The 18,815-nt window shown below is 46.6% G+C and overlaps 2 protein-coding genes, 1 non-coding gene and 2 pseudogenes across 3 annotated transcripts; all 5 read right to left on the reverse strand.

Annotated features, from left to right (window-relative positions):
• Nucleotides 1-1,975: 1,975 nt before the first annotated feature.
• LOC125517813 (small nucleolar RNA U3) lies at nucleotides 1,976-2,197 on the reverse strand. Its single transcript, XR_007287818.2, has one exon. It is a non-coding gene; the product is annotated as a small nucleolar RNA U3 (small nucleolar RNA).
• A 4,036-nt stretch (nucleotides 2,198-6,233) lies between these two features.
• On the reverse strand, nucleotides 6,234-6,945 carry LOC147963531 (uncharacterized; annotated as a pseudogene).
• A 1,508-nt stretch (nucleotides 6,946-8,453) lies between these two features.
• Nucleotides 8,454-10,263, reverse strand: LOC125514371 (putative serpin-Z12). Its single transcript, XM_048679680.2, has one exon. The coding sequence runs from the start codon at nucleotides 10,077-10,079 to the stop codon at nucleotides 8,811-8,813; it is 1,269 nt and encodes a 422-aa protein (XP_048535637.2). The 5' UTR covers nucleotides 10,080-10,263; the 3' UTR covers nucleotides 8,454-8,810.
• A 5,629-nt stretch (nucleotides 10,264-15,892) lies between these two features.
• LOC147963532 (small nucleolar RNA U3) lies at nucleotides 15,893-16,118 on the reverse strand (annotated as a pseudogene).
• A 939-nt stretch (nucleotides 16,119-17,057) lies between these two features.
• LOC125515998 (putative serpin-Z12) lies at nucleotides 17,058-18,546 on the reverse strand. The gene has a single exon (XM_048681480.2). The coding sequence runs from the start codon at nucleotides 18,396-18,398 to the stop codon at nucleotides 17,118-17,120; it is 1,281 nt and encodes a 426-aa protein (XP_048537437.1). The 5' UTR covers nucleotides 18,399-18,546; the 3' UTR covers nucleotides 17,058-17,117.
• Nucleotides 18,547-18,815: the final 269 nt, after the last annotated feature.

Genomic DNA, 18,815 nt, shown 5'->3' on the forward strand with positions numbered 1-18,815 from the left:
GGATTTTGTAACTACGAGTAGTATTGTTCTTCTCCCTGAGTTGAGTAACAGAATAGATTTTGCCGTGATTGGTTTTCCAATACATGATTGATCATGGACATATGCATGAATGCATACATATGTTTTGGGTTCCTTGTCCATCTAGATGAGCAGGCCTGATACAAACTGAAGCCAAGATGAGCAGGATCACCTGATATATCTTGATTTCTCGGCATCTATCTATCTGAAAAAAGGTATTGATCTCACACTCAGTCAGTCGCTACAAACACATCAGCGCAGCGCAGGCAACAGGGCGCTCTCCTGAAGGAAGCTATAGCACCTTCAGCTTGCATGGTTTGCCGAGCAATGACAAACGTCAACAACCTGATCGACAACCTAATGAACGCGAAGCAAGTATGTGCATCTGTACCGGCGTCGGTCGGTCCTTCGACAATGGGCTCGGCTCTATTCTTCTTTTGCAGAGTGTGTGTGCTCCTAGTTATACCTGAAAAAAAATACATATGACAGTGGAAAATGGTGCAGACAATCAGGCTCAGCCCTAGAACAACACATTGGGAAATCACAATAGTTGCATGTTTTGCCTAGAACAATATTTAATTTATTTAATCATCATCATCATCCTTTTGGTTGCCCGGACTGTTCTCCTTTTGTGTGGGATCTTCTTTTATCGATGTTACCGCATTTTATAGCTGTTAATTAATGGAGATACTGTTGTATCAACGAGCCTTCTTTTGGTGTATGATGTGTTGATGTTTGAGAAAATTCCTAGACTCTTTCTCCCAACTAGCGGAGACATTCTATATATGGAGAAAAGTAAGCAATTAGAATTGAGCAGTTTAAACATGGTCCCTCTTACCCCCTCTTTTCACATGAGAGGTAAGAGTATAAAATAGATCTTAGCCGTTGATCTTATCAATGAATGGCTTGATTGACTCTTACCTTCTTACCTCACATGTAAAAAAAGGAGGTAAGAGGGGCCATGTTAAAATTTACCATGCTTTCAAAATATTTCTGGGCTCTGCATAATGCTGATGCTGCTGTCCATACGCACCGCACAGCAGGGGGAACAAGGGGTTCCACCGGATCACGCACAGCAGGTACGAGTGCGGGATGCCGGCCTGGACTTGTGCGTTCGCTGTAACAAGCTTGGAAGCATACACACCGTCATGTCCATACTCCATACTGGCCTTATTCGTTCCCAGCAGTGGCCTGAGTTGTTCTTCTTTGTTCTATAGAATCCTCATTTATCTACAAAGATAGTACTCCCGCTGTAAAGAAATATTTTCTTTACGGAGGGAGTACTGGACAGTGGAGATCTCTCGGATATTATTTCCAATTGCCTTTGTCGGAGCAGCGAGGTGGCCTACTCCCAGTTCAATGATCTCCAGCTCTTGGCTAATTCAGTAATTCTGTAATGATGATGTGGACATATCAACTGAATTTTATTCACCTGGATACTTTCCTACCTCGCAGGCATATAATATTCTGTACTCTTGCAGTCATGAAACCCCTCCTGTTAAATGAAAAAAAAAGCAAATCTTGCTGTCAAAGGAAGCATCATCTTCTGTGGCCAGCACTAAGAGAGTGAGTGAATACAAGAGCAATCTTACTCATGTGCCTTGTGTGGTCTTCACTCTTCAGACAGTTGAAACAAGGGTTCACCTTTATTTCAATTGGCAGTTTGCAATGTCATCCTAGTAAAGTGAAACAAGGGTTCACCTCTGTGTCTGATATCATCCATTCATGGATTTCACTCTGAACTTGAAGCTGCCTAGGGTAGCTAACACTAACTGAATCTACTTTGCAGATGATGTACAGACCACACTGCGAAAAGGAATTCGAGAAAAGGCAAAAACAATTGGTAGCTAACACTATACAGATCAGATTGCCAAAAGGAATTTGGAACTGAATCTATTTTGCAGATGATGTCATATTGCCAAAAGGAGCTGGGAGAAAATGCAAAAAGAAATGTTTTTGTCTGTCAGACAACCTCTAGGCCACCCTGTAGAGGCAGAAGCCAATCCAGGAACGATCCTCTACAGCTGTCGGATAACACCCATCGGGAGAATCCGGGCCGTTAATCACGCTCTGGCCCAAAGGTTAGAATGCATCAACCAGACTGAAGTGCTTGCCTCCTTATTGGTAAAGGATGCAGCGGTACGAGCCTATAGAACAGATCCTGTTCAAGTAAGGTCGTGCTGCCATTAGCAGCGTCACTCCTTATAAACCACTCCAACGTTTTCTAAACTAGCGAGGTGGGACTAATTGAGTAGAGCAGGCACATGCAGCAGCGCCTCCTCAGGCAGAGCTTGGAAGAAGGGTTAGTGGCCCATGTACATGTAGCTGTGGAGGAACGTCGTACCCATCCTGGGCGACGGTTGCGTGTTTATATAGCCAGGTCGCGACCTCCTGGTATAGCGTACAAAGTTGGTTCAGATTACAACTTGAAGAAGAAGGGATAGAGGAGGTTACAAAGATAAACGCATATGAGCTAGATCCTAGTCTATCTTCGGTTGGAAACCTCCTGGCGATGGTTATCTGAACCTGTCACGTACGGCACTTGGCGTGACCAATATTTCGTTCAACACCCTCCCTTAATCACAACTTGGTCAAGTTGAGATTACGCTTGAACTCTTCAAAATTTTGTGTAGGTAAAGCTTTGGTGAATCCATCTGCAACCTGATCACGCGAGTGAATGAAGCGAATTTCCAACTGCTGGTTTGCAACTCGTTCTCTAACAAAGTGGAAATCAATCTCAATATATTTTGTCCTTACATGAAAGACAGGGTTAGCAGACAGATAAGTAGCACCAAGATTATCACACCATAAACATGGAGCTTGGGTAGTCTTTACACCAAGCTCTCGCAGCATGGACTGGACCCAAATAATTTCAGTTGTGGCATTTGCCAAAGCCTTATACTCAGCTTCAGTACTGGACCTGGATACAGTGGCTTGTTTCTTTGCACACCATGATATTAAGTTTGGACCAAAAAACACTGCAAAACCACCAGTAGATCGTCTATCATCTAAACAACCTGCCCAGTCAGAATCAGAGAATGCACTGACAAGTGTAGATGAAGACTTGTTGAAAGTGAGACCAAGATTAACTGTATCTTTTACATATCTCACTATACGTTTGGCAGCTGTCCAATGAGTTGTGGTAGGTGCATGAAGAAACTGACAAACCTTGTTTACTGCAAACGAAAGATCAGGTCTTGTCAAAGTTAGATACTGAAGTGCACCTACCAAACTCCTGTACCTGGTACTGTCATCTTGACCCAAGGGTTTTCCTTCTGTAAGTGACAACTTTTCTACGCTGGACAGTGGAGTTGGAGAAGATTTACATCCTTGTAACCCAGCTATTCTCACCAGATCAGTAGCATACTTTTCCTGAGAGAAATGAAGACTATTTCCTTGTTTCTTGACTTCAATCCCTAGGAAGAAGTGCAAGTCGCCCAGATCCTTGAGAGCAAACTCAACATCTAAATCCTTCAACAGTCCTGATATAGCCTCATTAGATGAGCTTGTGACAATAATATCATCAACATATATAAGAACGAATATGGGTGTTTTCATCTTGTTGTAAATAAACAAGGATGTGTCAGACTTAGAAGGAATAAAGCCAAGAGTTTGCAATTTGTGACTTAGTCTGGAGTACCACGCCCTAGGGGCTTGTTTGAGTCCATATAATGCTTTATCAAGCTTGCACACATGAAAGGGTTTGTTCTTATTCTCAAAACCAGGAGGTTGTTTCATATATACTTCCTCTTCCAGAACACCATGCAGAAACGCATTCTTGACATCTAGCTGTCGAAGGCTCCATCCCCTGGAAACAGCAATAGAGAGCACAAGACGAATAGTTGCAGCTTTAACAACTGGACTAAAGGTGTCCTCATAGTCAATGTCGTATCGTTGTTTAAAGCCTTTTGCAACAAGTCTGGCTTTGTAGCGATCAATGGTTCCATTAGCCTTCTTTTTGACTCTAAAAACCCACTTGCAATCAATTAAATTTTTACCATGCCGTGGAGGAACCAGATGCCATGTTTTATTTTGCAGGAGCACCTTGTATTCTTCTTCCATGGCTGTGCTCCAATTCTTGTCACCAAGCGCCTCTCCAAGAGTACTAGGTTCTTCTGTAGAACAAACGAGACTGAACTTTGTTAATTGTTTGTAATTTACTGGTTTGGTTACCCCTTTTTGAAGACGTGTTCGCGGAGCAGCAGACACAGAAGTTGGTGCAGAAGATCCTGCTGCTGTAGCAACAGGACTTGCAGATCCCGAGGCTGATCCCGTAGCATCCCCCGCGTCGCTGCCAGCCAGACCGGATGGATCGTCTGCGCCGGCACGGGGTGGAGGTGTTGGAGAGGCAGCTGGGTCAGGCGCAGAAGATCCTGGGCCGCGGGACACGTCCGGCACAGGCCTATCAGGGCGCAATGATGAGGCAGACCCAGGTGGAGCCACACCGGATCGCGCGCCAGCTGACGGGGCCGAATCCACCCGCGAATCCATGCCTGTCTCCTGTCGGGCCGGAGCGACCCTGGGAGCCGCGCCTGTCTCCTGGCGGCGGACGTAGTGGCGGGGCCCATCAGCGGGCCAGCGAGCCTCGGTGCGCCACATGGGGGCGTCCGAATGGGGCGGGTTGGATAGGTCGCCCGCGGGACCGCTGCTAGGTCGGCTGTCAGGCAGCGTGGAGACCCGCGCGCCGCCCCCTGGCGGCAGCTCAGATCCCGAAGGAGATCCGCTGGCAGACTGCGGTGGAACTGATCTCGAGGCGGATCTGTCCCCCAGCCCTGGACACATAAAATGTTGCATATTTGACAGATTTTCTTCACTGTTTTGGATATTTGCTGCACCATTTTCTCCGTAGTTTTCATCTGCATCATCATAAAACTCATGCAAAGGGTTATGATCATTAGTCAACGGTGAATCATTACAATCATTATCCCCATGAGAGATGCCCGTAAGACTGGATGGTAGAAGAAGGATTTCTTTTCGAAGGAGTGCACCGGCATTAGGATGAAGTTCGGAGAAGGGAAATTTTGTCTCATCAAACACGACGTCGCGAGAAATATAAACGCGACCAGTGGAGATGTCAAGACACTTGACACCTTTGTGTTGAGTGCTATAGCCAAGGAACGCGCATTGCTTGGAGCGAAACATGAGTTTGCGGTTGTTGTAGGGTCGGAGATTTGGCCAACAAGCGCAACCAAACACACGAAGTGTTGTATAGTCGGGTTTGGTCTGAAGAAGACGCTCAATGGGAGTTTCATAGTTTATGACACGGCTAGGAAGCATATTTATGATATGTACCGCAGCAAGAAAGGCCTCGTCCCAAAACTTTAGGGGCATGGAGGCACCGGCCAAAAGTGCTAGACCGACTTCAACGATGTGTCTGTGTTTGCGTTCAGCGGACCCATTCTGTTGATGGGCGTGAGGACATGACACGTGATGAGATATGCCAATTTTCTGGAAGAACGAGTTTAGCTTCTCATATTCCCCTCCCCAATCAGATTGGAGAGCAAGGATTTTGCAATCAAACTGGCGCTCAACGAGAGCTTGGAAGTTCAGAAACACTTGGAACACATCGGACCTTTTCTTAAGAAGATAGATCCATGAAAAGTTGCTGTAATCATCTATGAAACTCACATAATACGTGTGCCTACCAACAGAGGAGGGGGCAGGACCCCACACATCAGAAAACACAAGCTGTAAAGGCTTGGTGGAGATACTAGTAGAAACTGGATAAGGTAATTGGTGGCTTTTAGCCTTTTGACAAGAATCACAAATTGTTTCAACATCACGCTCTCCAACATACGGGAGCTTATTTTTCCTAAGCAATCGCTCAACTAAAGAAAAAGATGCATGTCCTAAACGATCGTGCCATCGTGTTGAAGACACTTTGGTGGCACTGAAAACTTGTTTATTGAATCTTCTAATCTCCGGAATCAAGGGGTAAAGCCCACGAACGCATCTACCTCGATATAGCACCTTCTTCGTTGCCTGATCCTTGATCAAAAAGAAGTAAGGGTGAAACTCAAGGAAGACATTGTTGTCAATGGCAATGCGATGAACGGAAAGAAGACTTTTTGAAGCACTGGGAACATGCAGAATTTTTCTGATATGAATTTTTCGAAGAGGGGTTTTAATGATTGAGTGACCAATGTGACTAATTTTCATACTTTCTCCACTTGCTGTGTGGATGTGATCTTTGCCACGGTACTTGTCGCGCATGGTCACCTTTTCCAGCTCTCCGGTGATGTGGTTCGTGGCGCCGCTGTCGACGTACCAGTTGGTGTCGACGCCGTAGGAGCCATCAGCGACTCCGGCCACCTTCTCGTCCTGGGAGGAGTCATCTTCATCCTCCTCAAAACGGTACCAGCAATCCTTTGCCGAGTGTCCCGGCTTGCCACAGATTTGGCACCTGATTGTGTCAGGGCGTGATCTGTTGTTGGAGGAGTTGCTGCGCCGGCCTCGGTTGTTGGTGAAGGAAGGCCGGCCGCCGCGGGTGTTGGGGGCGCCGTTGCTATTGCCATTGCCAGCGCCCTTGCCCTTGCCGTTCCTAGGCGGCCCGCAGTAGCGAGAGCCTCCGCCCCGACCATGAGTGGCGACGTTGGCTGATGACTTGAAGCCACCTCCCGCGCCAGCTCCCTGGAAGAGAGCCACCCGCTGGTCGAAATTGCTCATTTGCCCGAACAGCTCGTCGAGGGTGACCGGGGTGGTGCGGGCGTCGAGGGCGGACACCAATGGCTGGTACTCCATGTCAAGCGCATTGAGGATGTACGAGATTAACTCACCATCCTGCAACGGCTTGCCAGCCGCGGCGAGCTCATCGGCAAGCCCCCGCATGTGCGCGAAGAAGGTTGCCACCGATTGCGTTCCTTTCTGCGCATTTGTGAGGGCGGCGCGGATGTTGTTGATGCGGGACAGCGACGTCGACGAGAACATGCTCGCCAGCGCCGTCCAGAGTTCGTGTGCATGCGCGATGGAGGTGACCTGCAGTAGCACCTCTTTGGACATGTTATTCACAAGATAACCGACTACCTGCTGATCCTCGCGGAACCAGACGGCGTGAAGTGGATTTGGGATGGTTTCCTCCTTTTCATCCTTGTCCTTGCTGACGACGAACTCGGCCGGCTCCGCCACGCTTCCATCAACGTACCCGAAGACTCCAGCTCCTCTCAGCTGCGGCGTGATCTGGGTGCGCCAGAGGATATAGTTGGTGCGGGTGAGGCGCTCGGTGATCTGGCCGGAGAGGGGGGAGGAGGTGGCGGCAGATGAGGCCATGGCAGGAAGCGGCGGTGGAGAGGAGGAAAAAAGACTAGATGGGAAGAGTTAGGCTCTGTATACCATGTGGAGGAACGTCGTACCCATCCTGGGCGACGGTTGCGTGTTTATATAGCCAGGTCGCAACCTCCTGGTATAGCGTACAAAGTTGGTTCAGATTACAACTTGGAGAAGAAGGGATAGAGGAGGTTACAAAGATAAACGCATATGAGCTAGATCCTAGTCTATCTTCGGTTGGAAACCTCCTGGCGATGGTTATCTGAACCTGTCACGTACGGCACTTGGCGTGACCAATATTTCGTTCAACAGTAGCAATTGTGCCCGAGAAAGAATAGAGCCCAGCCCAGCCCAGCCCACCCGAGTGATGCTGTTGTTTCGTTTTTTTCTTCTCCTTGTTGAGTTAGCTGTGGAGATTTTGAACCAGTTTAAATATCTAGCAAATGCTGCATGCCCAATAATTTAAATACATAATTTTGTTTGTTGGACTACTTCGGTTGCATTTACAGTATCTTTTTAGTTTTGTTGAGTCAGCTGTTCAAAAGTTTTTCAGCGGAAACACTACTTGCTATAACCTTCCCAACAAGCCAAGGTATAGCATGGCAATGTATCTTAATTTCTGGAAGAAGGAAAAAGACATTGATCTAGCACTCTCACCGCCAGCATCAGTCAGTCGCTACAAAGGTCATGTCGTGAAGGAAGTTGGCACCTTCAGCTCGCCTGGTTCGTCGGGCAGTGACGAACGCCAACAACCTGAAAGACAACAGAATGGATGTGAAGCAAGTGTGTGCATCTGTGCAGGTGGCTCCCAAATACCGCTGACACAACAGGCGTCGATCGGTCGATCGACACAGGGCTCGGCTCTATTCTTCTTCTGCAGAGTGTGGTTCTAATTATACCTGAAAACAGAATACATATGAGAAAGAAAAATGGTACAGACAAACAATCAGGCCAAGTTCTATAGAACAACCCATTGGGGAATCACAATTGTTGCATGTTTCAGGCTTTAAGCTAGAACAAGATTTAGTTTATTTAATCATCATCATCCTTTTGGTTGCCCTGACTGTTCTCCTTTGTGTATGATCCTCAATTCCTCATAGATCTACAATGATAGTGCTGGAGAAAATCTCTGAACACAGAAATTTGTTCCGGTTGCTGATCACAGAGCAAGAAAATCTCTGAACATATATCAATGCTGAATTCACCTGGATACACCGCCTCGCTGCCATGTCAAATTCTGTCTGGCAGTCATGTAACTAACCCTTCCTGAATTTAAATGGGACAAGAAATCTTGCAGTCATTTTTTTTCCTGGCTGCTATACCAAGACAGACTGAATACAAGAGCTTTCTTTTTCAGTTGCCAGTTTGCAAGGTCATACTAATGCCCTGGCATTGATCTAGGACATGATTTGCTGGATAATGTGTCAAGCTCTTAAGCAAAGCAAGAAATAATCTTGCTCTTTTTAATGGAGATCAGCACTCACTCCTGCTCGTACTGCAATTAACAACCACATGGTTCCACATTTTACTCAGTTGGCGAGAGGATTAACCACATGACCAAGGAACAGCGTCGTGCCGGTCCTCTCCTCAACCACGGCAAACAGGAAGGGCCGATCCGCCACAAAATCCACAAAATGCGGCGGCTCGCTTGGAAGCGCGCTACCAGCCATGTCTATGGCCGTGGCAGCAGCGGCCACGGTGCCTTGCTCGTCCACCTCGATGGTGGCCTTGTGGTGCACCCCGCCGATGGAGAGCTGCCCATCCCCGCCGCTCACCATGCCTGAGAAGTCGCCGCCTGCGAAAGCCCTGGTGACACCAAGCTTCCGCATGTCCGAGGACGCCTCGAACTCGGTCGTGAACTTGAACTTGGGGACCATGAACCGCCGTACTTCAACCTCCTCTTCTGGCGTGTGTTTCCTGATGAACTCCGGCGACGACACCACCTTGTCGTAGAGATCGGAAAGGCTGAGACCGCCGCTGTCCGGGAGAAGGATAAGCATGTGGAATGCAGCGGAGCGGTCGCCGTCGTTCCTGTAGGGCAGCTTGAGGGCCCTGAAGCCCGGGTAGAGCGCGATGTACTGTGACCGGCCTGTCGTCATGGCCGGCACGCGCACGGTGGCGCCGCCTGCGGTGTGGAACGGCGCCGTGAAGACGTCGAACGGCTCAGGCCACGCGCCTTTGAAGTAGAGCGCGTTGGCGAGGACGACGGTCGTGGACGAGTCGACGGAGCCGGGAGGGAGGATGTGACGGATGCGCTGCTTTGTCGCGTCCGCCACGAAGCCGTTCACGCGCCGCCTCGCCTGCTCGGCCCCCGACACGAAGTCCACGGATTCCGCCGTGGCGGCGTACCGCGAGGCGCCGGTGGCCGTGAACTCCGGCCTGAGCGCCCGCCTCCGGTCGACCCACACGCCGCAGGCGAAGGACGTCTGCTTTAGCCCGTTGAGTCTGCCGACAAGCTTGATCGCCGGCGCGCGGTGCAGCTCGTCGAGCGACGCTGAGCCGAGGAGCCCCAGGAGCTCCCTACGCGTCTCGCCCCGCGCGCCGGCGGCCACCATCGCGAGCGCCGCGTGGATGGACAGCGGCGAGACGACGAAGTTGCGGCCTGTGCCAGCCGCCGCCCGGACCCCGGCCTCCCTGGCGAGACTCAGGCCCGACGCATTCCCGGCCGCGTCGCTGACCACAGCTTTCTCCTCCTCAGAGTGGCCACCAGGAGGCGCGCCGGCAAAGAGGGTGGAGCAGAGGTGCCATGCGGCGAACAGGGCCAAGCAGAGGAGGACGGTCTTCCCGAAGCGCGACATCGGAATGGCCGTGGGTTTGTGGTAAGACGCAGACAGGATCACCGGCGATCTGGACGGAGACGATGGGGGAAGACGGCCGGCGGCGGGCAGGTGGAGTCCCTCCGTGGGAGCTGACGCGTGGGTTAGGTAGGTTAGGTGCACAATGGGCTGATGGGCTTCGAGTCCAGTCCCGAATGGGAGAGACTGGTCTGGTGGACAGGTCGTTCTTCAAGGGGTATAATAATTTTCATTTTCTCAAAAAAAGAGAGAATATTTTTCAAATAAGAAACCACTACAGTGGCAGGAGTATATTAATTGCACACATATATCAGGTAGGACATAATTTGTGTTTTTTCTTGAGGGGATATTATTTGTGTATTAATTATGTGATCAGTGGTGCTGATATTTGGAGCAATCTAGGTCCTTGCATTGACTTAGTTCCATGGCCGAGATTAATTGAATTTGCCTCTTTGAATCTTTTTATATTGGTATATTAGTTGTTGTTTTATTCTACCTCAAGAAAACTACTCTAGATGATTAGGGTTCAAGAACTTCGCCTGCTTTTTGTCATCATTAATTGAGTTATCTATATGATCATCGGTGAATTCGTTCACCCCTCCATGCACCTTGCATTGCATGTGTGCTCTGGCACGATATTCTTGGCACGTGAATAAACATAGACCAGGTCAGAAATAGCTACTAGGTCTTCATCAGGGTCTGGGGGAGGGGGTGTGTGAAGGGTAGCAGGAAGGGTAAGGAGAAAGCAGACCTGCACACAACGATGAAGAATATGAAGTTGAAGAATGGAGGACTTAACGATGTCTTTGTCCCTGATGAGGAGATTAATAACAAGCTTGTGAAGGCAACGAGATTGCTCTTAATTAGTGGCTAGAGTAAACATGAGGCATCTGTTTAGCATAGATGCTTTCAAGCAGTGCCATAGCTACAGTGTGGTACTGTTTGCTACAGTCCACGAAGTGTTGACTCTCTACGCCCAGGCTAGCCTGGGGTCTGCCTATGCCCCTGCTTTCAAGGGCACGATGAAATTCGCATGGAGGCTTGCCTGTGAGCCAGAGATACACTAGCTAAATGAGAACTTGTTCATGATCCATGTGTTCTTTCTTGGCGAACGAAACAGGGTTCTCCTTATTGAAGACTATGATGGCAGAGTTAGGCTGGAATCGGTGAAGCTTTTATCAAATCCAGGTGTGGGCACATATACAGAGTATCCTAGAGCTATGTCTCACCTAGGTCATTACAAACCAGCTATCATGAATGACACTGCAGGTCCAAAGCATTGAGATGAATCCGATTTGGGTGTTTGGGGTGTGGGGGGGACTGAATGTGAATGTTTTGAAATTCAAGAACATTTTTATAATTTGTAAAAATATATTTGCAAACAATAGCATTTTTCGGTAATTCAAAATATTTCAAATTTTAAAACAAATTCTAAAATGTATAATAAAATTCGAAAAGGAAAAAGAAAATGAAATTAATAAAAAAAGAAGAAAGAAATAATAGAATAGAAAAAAAATACGCTCAGGCCTTGCCCAACCTGGAGATGGCATGGCTTCCATCGAGCCGCCCAAACATTTGCCAATTTGAAAAAAGTTCATCAATTTTGAAAAAGAATGTTTATGAATTTTAAAAAATTACAGGATTTATAAAACTTTGTAAAAGTTGAAGAGAGTTCCTAGATATGGAAAAAACTTCATGGATTTAAAAACTAAGTTTACGAATTTAAGAAAATTTTCACAAATCAAATGGAAAAAATTTCGTGTAGGGCGTTCGGGTTGGGCGGAAGGTTCCGTCTCAGAGTACCTTTTTTCGACATTGTTCAAATGGACCAAATTTTTTCTAGGGCCTTGTATCACCATTCCAAGGCACCATGCCAAGTTTTTGTGATTGGGATAATTCTTCATTTTCAAATAATGTTCGTGCTTTCAAAATTTATTTGGAATTTAGAAAATAATCCCATATTTAATGTTTTTCTACGCAAATAGAAAAATGTTTGCGGAAATTCAAAATAATTTGGTTTCAAATTTTTGTTCATATTTTCTGAATTTACTTGATATTTCAAATTTTGTAGTGTTTTTCCAAAAATGTATGTGTTCAAAATTTTGTTTGCTCTTTTGAAATATGTTCGTGTTATGACATTCTGAGCAATTTTGAAAGACACGAATAAATTTTTGACATATTTGTACGATTTTGTTTAAAATATTATAAGCGTGAGCATTTTTTGAAAAAGGAAAGGAAACAAATAAAGGAAAAAAAGAAAAAGAAATAGTGATAAAATGACCGATCCAACAATGGGCTAGCCCAGCCGAAAGCAAAAAAAGAAGTAAATACACATAAGCATTAGGATGTCCTAGTTGGTTAGTGTGGTCCTTCTTAGACCAAGAGGTCTTGTGTTCGATTCACATTAATTGCATGCTTTTTATCTTTTAAAAAGAAAGTGAAAAGCAGCCGAGGCCGCCGTGAGGAAAAAAAGGGCATGGGTGAAAAGACCATACTATCCTTATTATATAGGAGTATAGAGACATCTCAACCATCAATGTGTTTATCTTTTAAAAAGAAAGTGAAAAGCAGTCGAGGCCGCCGTGAGGAAAAAAAGGGCATGGGTGAAAAGACCATACTATCCTTTATTATATAGGAGTAAGAGGCATGCTTTTTATCTTTTAAAAAGAAAGTGAAAAGCAGCCGAGGCCGCCGTGAGGAAAAAAAGGGCATGGGTGAAAAGACCATATTATCCTTTATTATATAGGAGTATAGAGACATCTCAACCATCAATGTGTTTATCTTTTAAAAAGAATGTGAAAAGCAGCCGAGGCCGCTGTGAGGAAAAAAAGGGCATGGGTGAAAAGACCATACTATCCTTTATTATATAGGAGTATAGAGACATCTCAACCATCAATGTGTTTATCTTTTAAAAAAAAAGTGAAAAGCAGCCGAGGCCGCCGTGAGGAAAAAAAGGGCATGGGTGAAAAGACCATACTATCCTTTATTATATAGGAGTATAGAGACATCTCAACCATCAATGTGTTTAGGGGGGTAAACCGAAGCAAAAGTGAGTGTGAAGTTGGTCTAACTGAAACTGAATGGTATACTGAACAACTGCAGAGTAATAACAGCTTTATTGCAGGATTTAATGTCTATTTTATCCTTTGTTTTATCAACGGAGTACATATCTATTTATCTTTTAAAAAGAAAGTGAAAAGCAGCCGAGGCCGCCGTGAGGAAAAAAAGGGCATGGGTGAAAAGACCATACTATCCTTTATTATATAGGAGTATAGAGACATCTCAACCATCAATGTGTTTAGGGGGGTAAACCGAAGCAAAAGTGAGTGTGAAGTTGGTCTAACTAAAACTGAATGGTATACTGAACAACTGCAGAGTAATAACAGCTTTATTGCAGGATTTAATGTCCATTTTATCCTTTGTTTTATCAACGGAGTACATATCTATTTTACCATGCAGGTGTAAGATTTTGGGATGTCAAGGATGAAGAATCACACTTTTTGTTTCCTTCAAATCCACAGCTCAAACAGTAATATCTTTGATCTTTTCATGCATTGGTTTTGTTATGTTTGGCTCTTGTGTGATGTGACACTCCATTCATCGAGAATCATTTTTCTTGATTCATCCGTTCCATTCGACAAATGTGGATATTGCCTCTTACATTTTCCTTGTTCCGCTGGTGTGCATCTTTTGTAAATAACCTATCGTGACTGTATTTTCGGTTGGCCTACAGTCGGAGTGGACGGCATCTTTTGCGATGATAGAAGATTGAATGCTCCAGCTAAAAATAGAAAGATTGAATGCTGGCATCAGGTGCGACGTCTACCGTTTTGGAGCGATCCTACGGGAATTAATTAGCAACGTTGTGTGTGCCATGGAGCGGGCTGAATCCAATGCAAGTCGTCGGAGTAGTTGGGTTTCAGAGCAAGGACGCAGCTTCGGTGCCTTAAAGGCACCTGCCTTTGGGTCACTGACATGTGGGCCAGCCACCTGTTAGGCCCACATGTCATAGACACAAAGGCAGGCGCCTTAAGGCACCGAAGCATAGTCCCAGAGGAAACGGCTAGACGTTCCCAAAGAGGTCGACCCACTGGTGGCTTGCATACTATCTTTATGTTGGGACAAGTAAGATGACAAATCATTCTTCAAATAATATGCTGCTTTTCTCAATTTTCATTTTCTCTTTTTTCTGCCACTTGCCTCACTGACAATGACCTCTGATGATCTTTGTGCAGCGATGCAAGCAAACGACCATCCTTCTGCCAGCTCCTGTCGCCGCTGAAGAAGTTACATCAGTTGCTTGTTACAGAAGGCCTCTGACCGTATACAAGACAAATATCTAGGTAAAATGCAAAAAAGAAGAAAAATACAAGTATTTATGCTTTTAAGTGGACCAAGTTTTTCATGTTGAAGCCCGTGGGAGATGCATTCAAGATCTCTGCAACATGGATGCATATGGATCAAGGTTCTGCGCATCCTTTTCAAGATCTCTGCAACATGAGAAGTAGAATTCACAACAAAGATATGGTACTGTTTTTTGTTGGTTTAAAACAGAAAATGGGGAGGAAAAAAGGGAGCCAATAGTTTTTTTATGTCTGCAGAAAGTTGCAGGCTAGCTAAATATTTACCACATGCAGTCTTGTATATCATGTATACAGATGTTACTTGGCATCTCTATGATAGGCATATTAATACCTGGTTATCTCCTCTTTTATCGATGTTACTGCATTTTATAGCTATTATTAATGGAAATACTGTCATATTACCATGCCTTCTTTTGGTGTATGATGTGTTCATGTGTGAAAAATATTCATAGACTTTTTTTTAAAATCAGAGGTGACATTCCATATACGGAGAAGTAAGTAACTAGAATTTCCATGTTTCCAAAATATATCTGGACTCTGCATAATGCTGATGCTGCTGTGTGAGAGAGCTGATTACTGATTGCTTAATTGTTTGAGTCACTAGAAGTGGCCTATTCGTTCCCAGCAGTGGCCAGAGCTGTTCTCCTTTGTGCTATGGGATCCTCATTTATCTACAAACATAGTGCTGCAGAGTGCAGATCTCAGATATTTTATTTCTAATTGCCTCTGTCTGAGCAGTGAGCAGGCCTGCTCCCAGTTCAATGATCTCCACCTTGGCTAATTGTGTGCTGATCTTTTTATATGTTAATTCTGTGATAATGACAGAGCAAGATCTCTAGACATATAAACTGAATTTCGTTAACCTGGATACTCTTCTACCTCACACGGCGATCATAAAACCCTCCTTCTTCTAAATGTAAAAGGAAATCTTGCTGTCAAAGGAAGCATCATTTTTTTTACCGGCCACTGCTAATTGACTGGCTGAATACAGTCGAAACAAGGCTTCACCTGCGATTCAGTTAGCAGTTTGCAGATTCCTCCTAATTGTGCCCTGGCATTAATCCAGGACATGCTCTTTTGGATAATGTTTCAAACTCTTAAGCAAGCAATCGATAATCTTTTTGATTGAGTTAACAGGACACGAGTGACCACATCATCAAAGGATTACTTTAAAAATGTTGGATTGTTCAAAAAAAAATGTTGGAAATTGTCGTAAGATGAGCTGAACTTAGCTTTCCATAGAGCTCTCTTTCTGAATTGTCAAAGATCATTTGGGTTAAAACATAAGTCTCTTTCTGAATTCCCAGCCTCATGTAAAACCTATACGGAATTCTCTGTACATAATTTATTTGTCGAATATCATCCATTTCCTGGATTCCATTGACTGAATTTAGTTTGCAGAAGATGTACAGATCATATTGCCAAAAAGAGAAAGTCAAAAATGTTGTTTGTAGTCTGTCAGACAACCTCTGGGCCACCCTGCACCAGTGTAAACCGGAGAGGAACGATCCTCTACAGCCATAGGCTGGCACCCATAGGCATCAGGTGATCCTGGCCGTTAATCACGCTCTGGCCCAGAGGTTAGAATGCATCAACCAGACTGAAGTGCTTGCCTCCTTATTGGTAAAGGATGCAGCGGTACGAGCCTATAGAACAGATCCTGTTCAAGTAAGGTCGTGCTTCCTTCAGCTGTGCCACGCCTTATAAACCACTCCGTCGTCGTCTAAACTAGCGAGGTGGGACTAATTGAGTAGAGCAGGCACATGCAGCAGCGCTTCTCAGGTTTAGCGAGGTGGGACTAATTGGAAGAAGGTTTAGTGGTCCATGTAGCTGAGCACGAGAATGAGCAAGGCCCAGCCCCATCAGAAAAACGTTAAGCTGCGCAGATTTTGATCCCTTAAAAAAAAGCTGTGCAGATTTTGAACTAGTTTAAATATCTGTCAAATGCTCCATAGCCTGTACTTTTAATACTCCCTCCAATCCGAATTAATTGACGGAACCTTTATACAAAGTACAATGCACATTGTATCGAGATTGCGTCAGTTTAATTGGATCGGAGGGACTACATATAATTTTGAACAATGCTTATTCTAACTTTCTTTTTCATGACACCTAGTTTTTTTTTGTTTTAGTTAGCTTTTATGCCAAATGAAAGTACAGTCGGCCATTACCAAAGTAGCAGACACAGTGCTAGGTTAGAAAGAAGAGAGAGAAAAAATGCGACAGACAATAACAAATCCGGAGAAAATGAGTGTGGTGTAACTCCGGAGCATCCGAGACAGAACATAAACGTGTCGTTAAAGTACTTCTGTTGCATTTACAATATCTATTTGTTTTAGTCGACTCACCCGTTCAAAAGTACTCCAGTTGACTGGCTAGCACAAGATTTAGTTTCTTTAATCAGCATCCTTCTTGTTGCCCGAACTGTTCCGCGTTCGTGTTGGATCATCATTGATCTACAGTGGTGTTCCAATTGCGGATCACAGAGCAAGAAGATCTCTGTACATATCATACTAATGGTGAATTCACCTGGATACTCCGCCTAGCTGCCTTGTCAAATCCTGTCTGAGAATCATGTAAGTAGACCCTCCTGAATTTAAATGGGACAGGAATCATGTAGCGCTACCCTCCTGAATTAACACATATAATTGGATCAGACAACGATTCCACATTTCAATCAGTTAGCAAGAGGATTGACAACATGACCAAGGAACAATGTTGTGCTCGTCCTCTCCTCGACCACGGCAAATAAGAACGGCCGATCTGCCACAAAATCGACCAGGCGCGGTGGTTTGCTTGAACGTGCACTACCATACATGACTATGGCCGTGGCAGCAGCGGCCACAGTGCCTAGCTCGTCCACCTCGATGGTGGCCTTATGGAGCACCCCGCTGATGGAGAGCCGCCCATCCCCATCGCTCACCATGCCTGAGAAGTCACCGCCTGCGAAAGCCCTGGTGACACCAAGCTTCTGCATGTCCAAGGACACATCAAATTCAGACGTGAACTTGAACTTGGGCACCATGAACTGCCCCACTGGAACTTCCTCTTCCGGCGTGTGCTTCCTTATGAACTCTGGCATCGACACCGCCATGTCATAGAGATCCGTGAGGCTGAGAGTGGCGCTGTCCGGGAGAAGGATAAGCATGTAGAATGCAGCAGCTTGCCGATCGCCGTCGGTCCTGTAGGGCAGCTTGAGGGCCCTGAAGCCCGGGTAGAGAGCGATGTACTGTGACCGGCCTGTCGTCATGGATGGCACGCGCACGGTGGTGCCGCCCGGGACGTGGAACGGCGCGGTGAAGACGTCGAACGGGTGAGACCACGCTCCTTTGAAGTAGAGAGCATTGGCGAGCACGACCGCCGTGGACGAGTCGACGGAGCCGGGAGGGAGGATGTCATGGATGCGCTGGTTCGTCGCGTCCGCCACAAAGGCGTTCACGCGCCGCCTCGCCAGCTCGGCTCCCGACACAAAGTCCACAGATTCTGCCGTGGCGGCGTACCGCGACGCGCCGGTGGCCGTGAACTCTGGCCTGAGCGCCCGCCTCTGGTCGACCCACACGCCGCAGGCGAAGGACGTCTGCGTCAGGCCGTTGAGCCTGCCCACAAGCTTGATCGCCGGCGAGCGGTGCAGCTCGTCGAGCGACGCTGACCCGAGGAAACCCAGGAGCTCCCTGCGAGTGTCGCCTCGCGCGCCGGCGGTCACCATCGCGAGCGCCGCGTGGATGGACAGCGGCGAGATGACGAAGTTGCGCCCCGCTCCGGCCGCCTCCCGGACGCCGGCCTCCCTGGCGAGAGGCAGGCCGGACGCTTTCCCGGCCGCGTCGCTCGCTACCGGCGCCTCCTCCTCAGGGTCGCTACCAGGAGCAGGAGGCGCGTCGGCGAACAGGGTCGAGCAGAGGTGCCATGCGGTGAACAGGGCCAAGCAGAGGAGGACGGCCTTCCCGAAGCGCGACATCATCGGAATCGCCGTGGGTTCGTGGTAAGATTCGGTTAGGATCGCAGTGGTTGAGCGCCGGAGATGGTGCCGGCGGCGGAGCTGAGCCCCTACCCTGGAACTGGAAGCTCTCGCGTGTGCGTTAGGGTTAGGTGAACAATGTACTGGGCTTCGAGCCCAGCCAGCCCGCAAAGCTGCCTAAACGGACCGGGAGAGCTGGGCTGGCACGGCACGACACGGGCTAAAAGGTTTTGGGAACCTTCTAGAAGGTTCCTGAGCCGGTTTTTATTTTCTTCTTGCTACCTTTCTTTTTTCTTTTTTCCTGATTATATTATCTACTCTTTCCTTTTTTCTGTTTATTTTTCTTTCCGTTTTTCCTTTTTTTATTTCGTATTCATTTTCTTTTTCCAAGTTTTATTTTGGTTTTCTTTCTTTCCTTTT

The sequence above is a fragment of the Triticum urartu genome, chromosome 6A (genome assembly GCF_056163025.1).
Source record: "Triticum urartu cultivar PI428250 chromosome 6A, HENAU_Tu73, whole genome shotgun sequence".
Taxonomy (NCBI): Eukaryota; Viridiplantae; Streptophyta; class Magnoliopsida; order Poales; family Poaceae; genus Triticum; species Triticum urartu.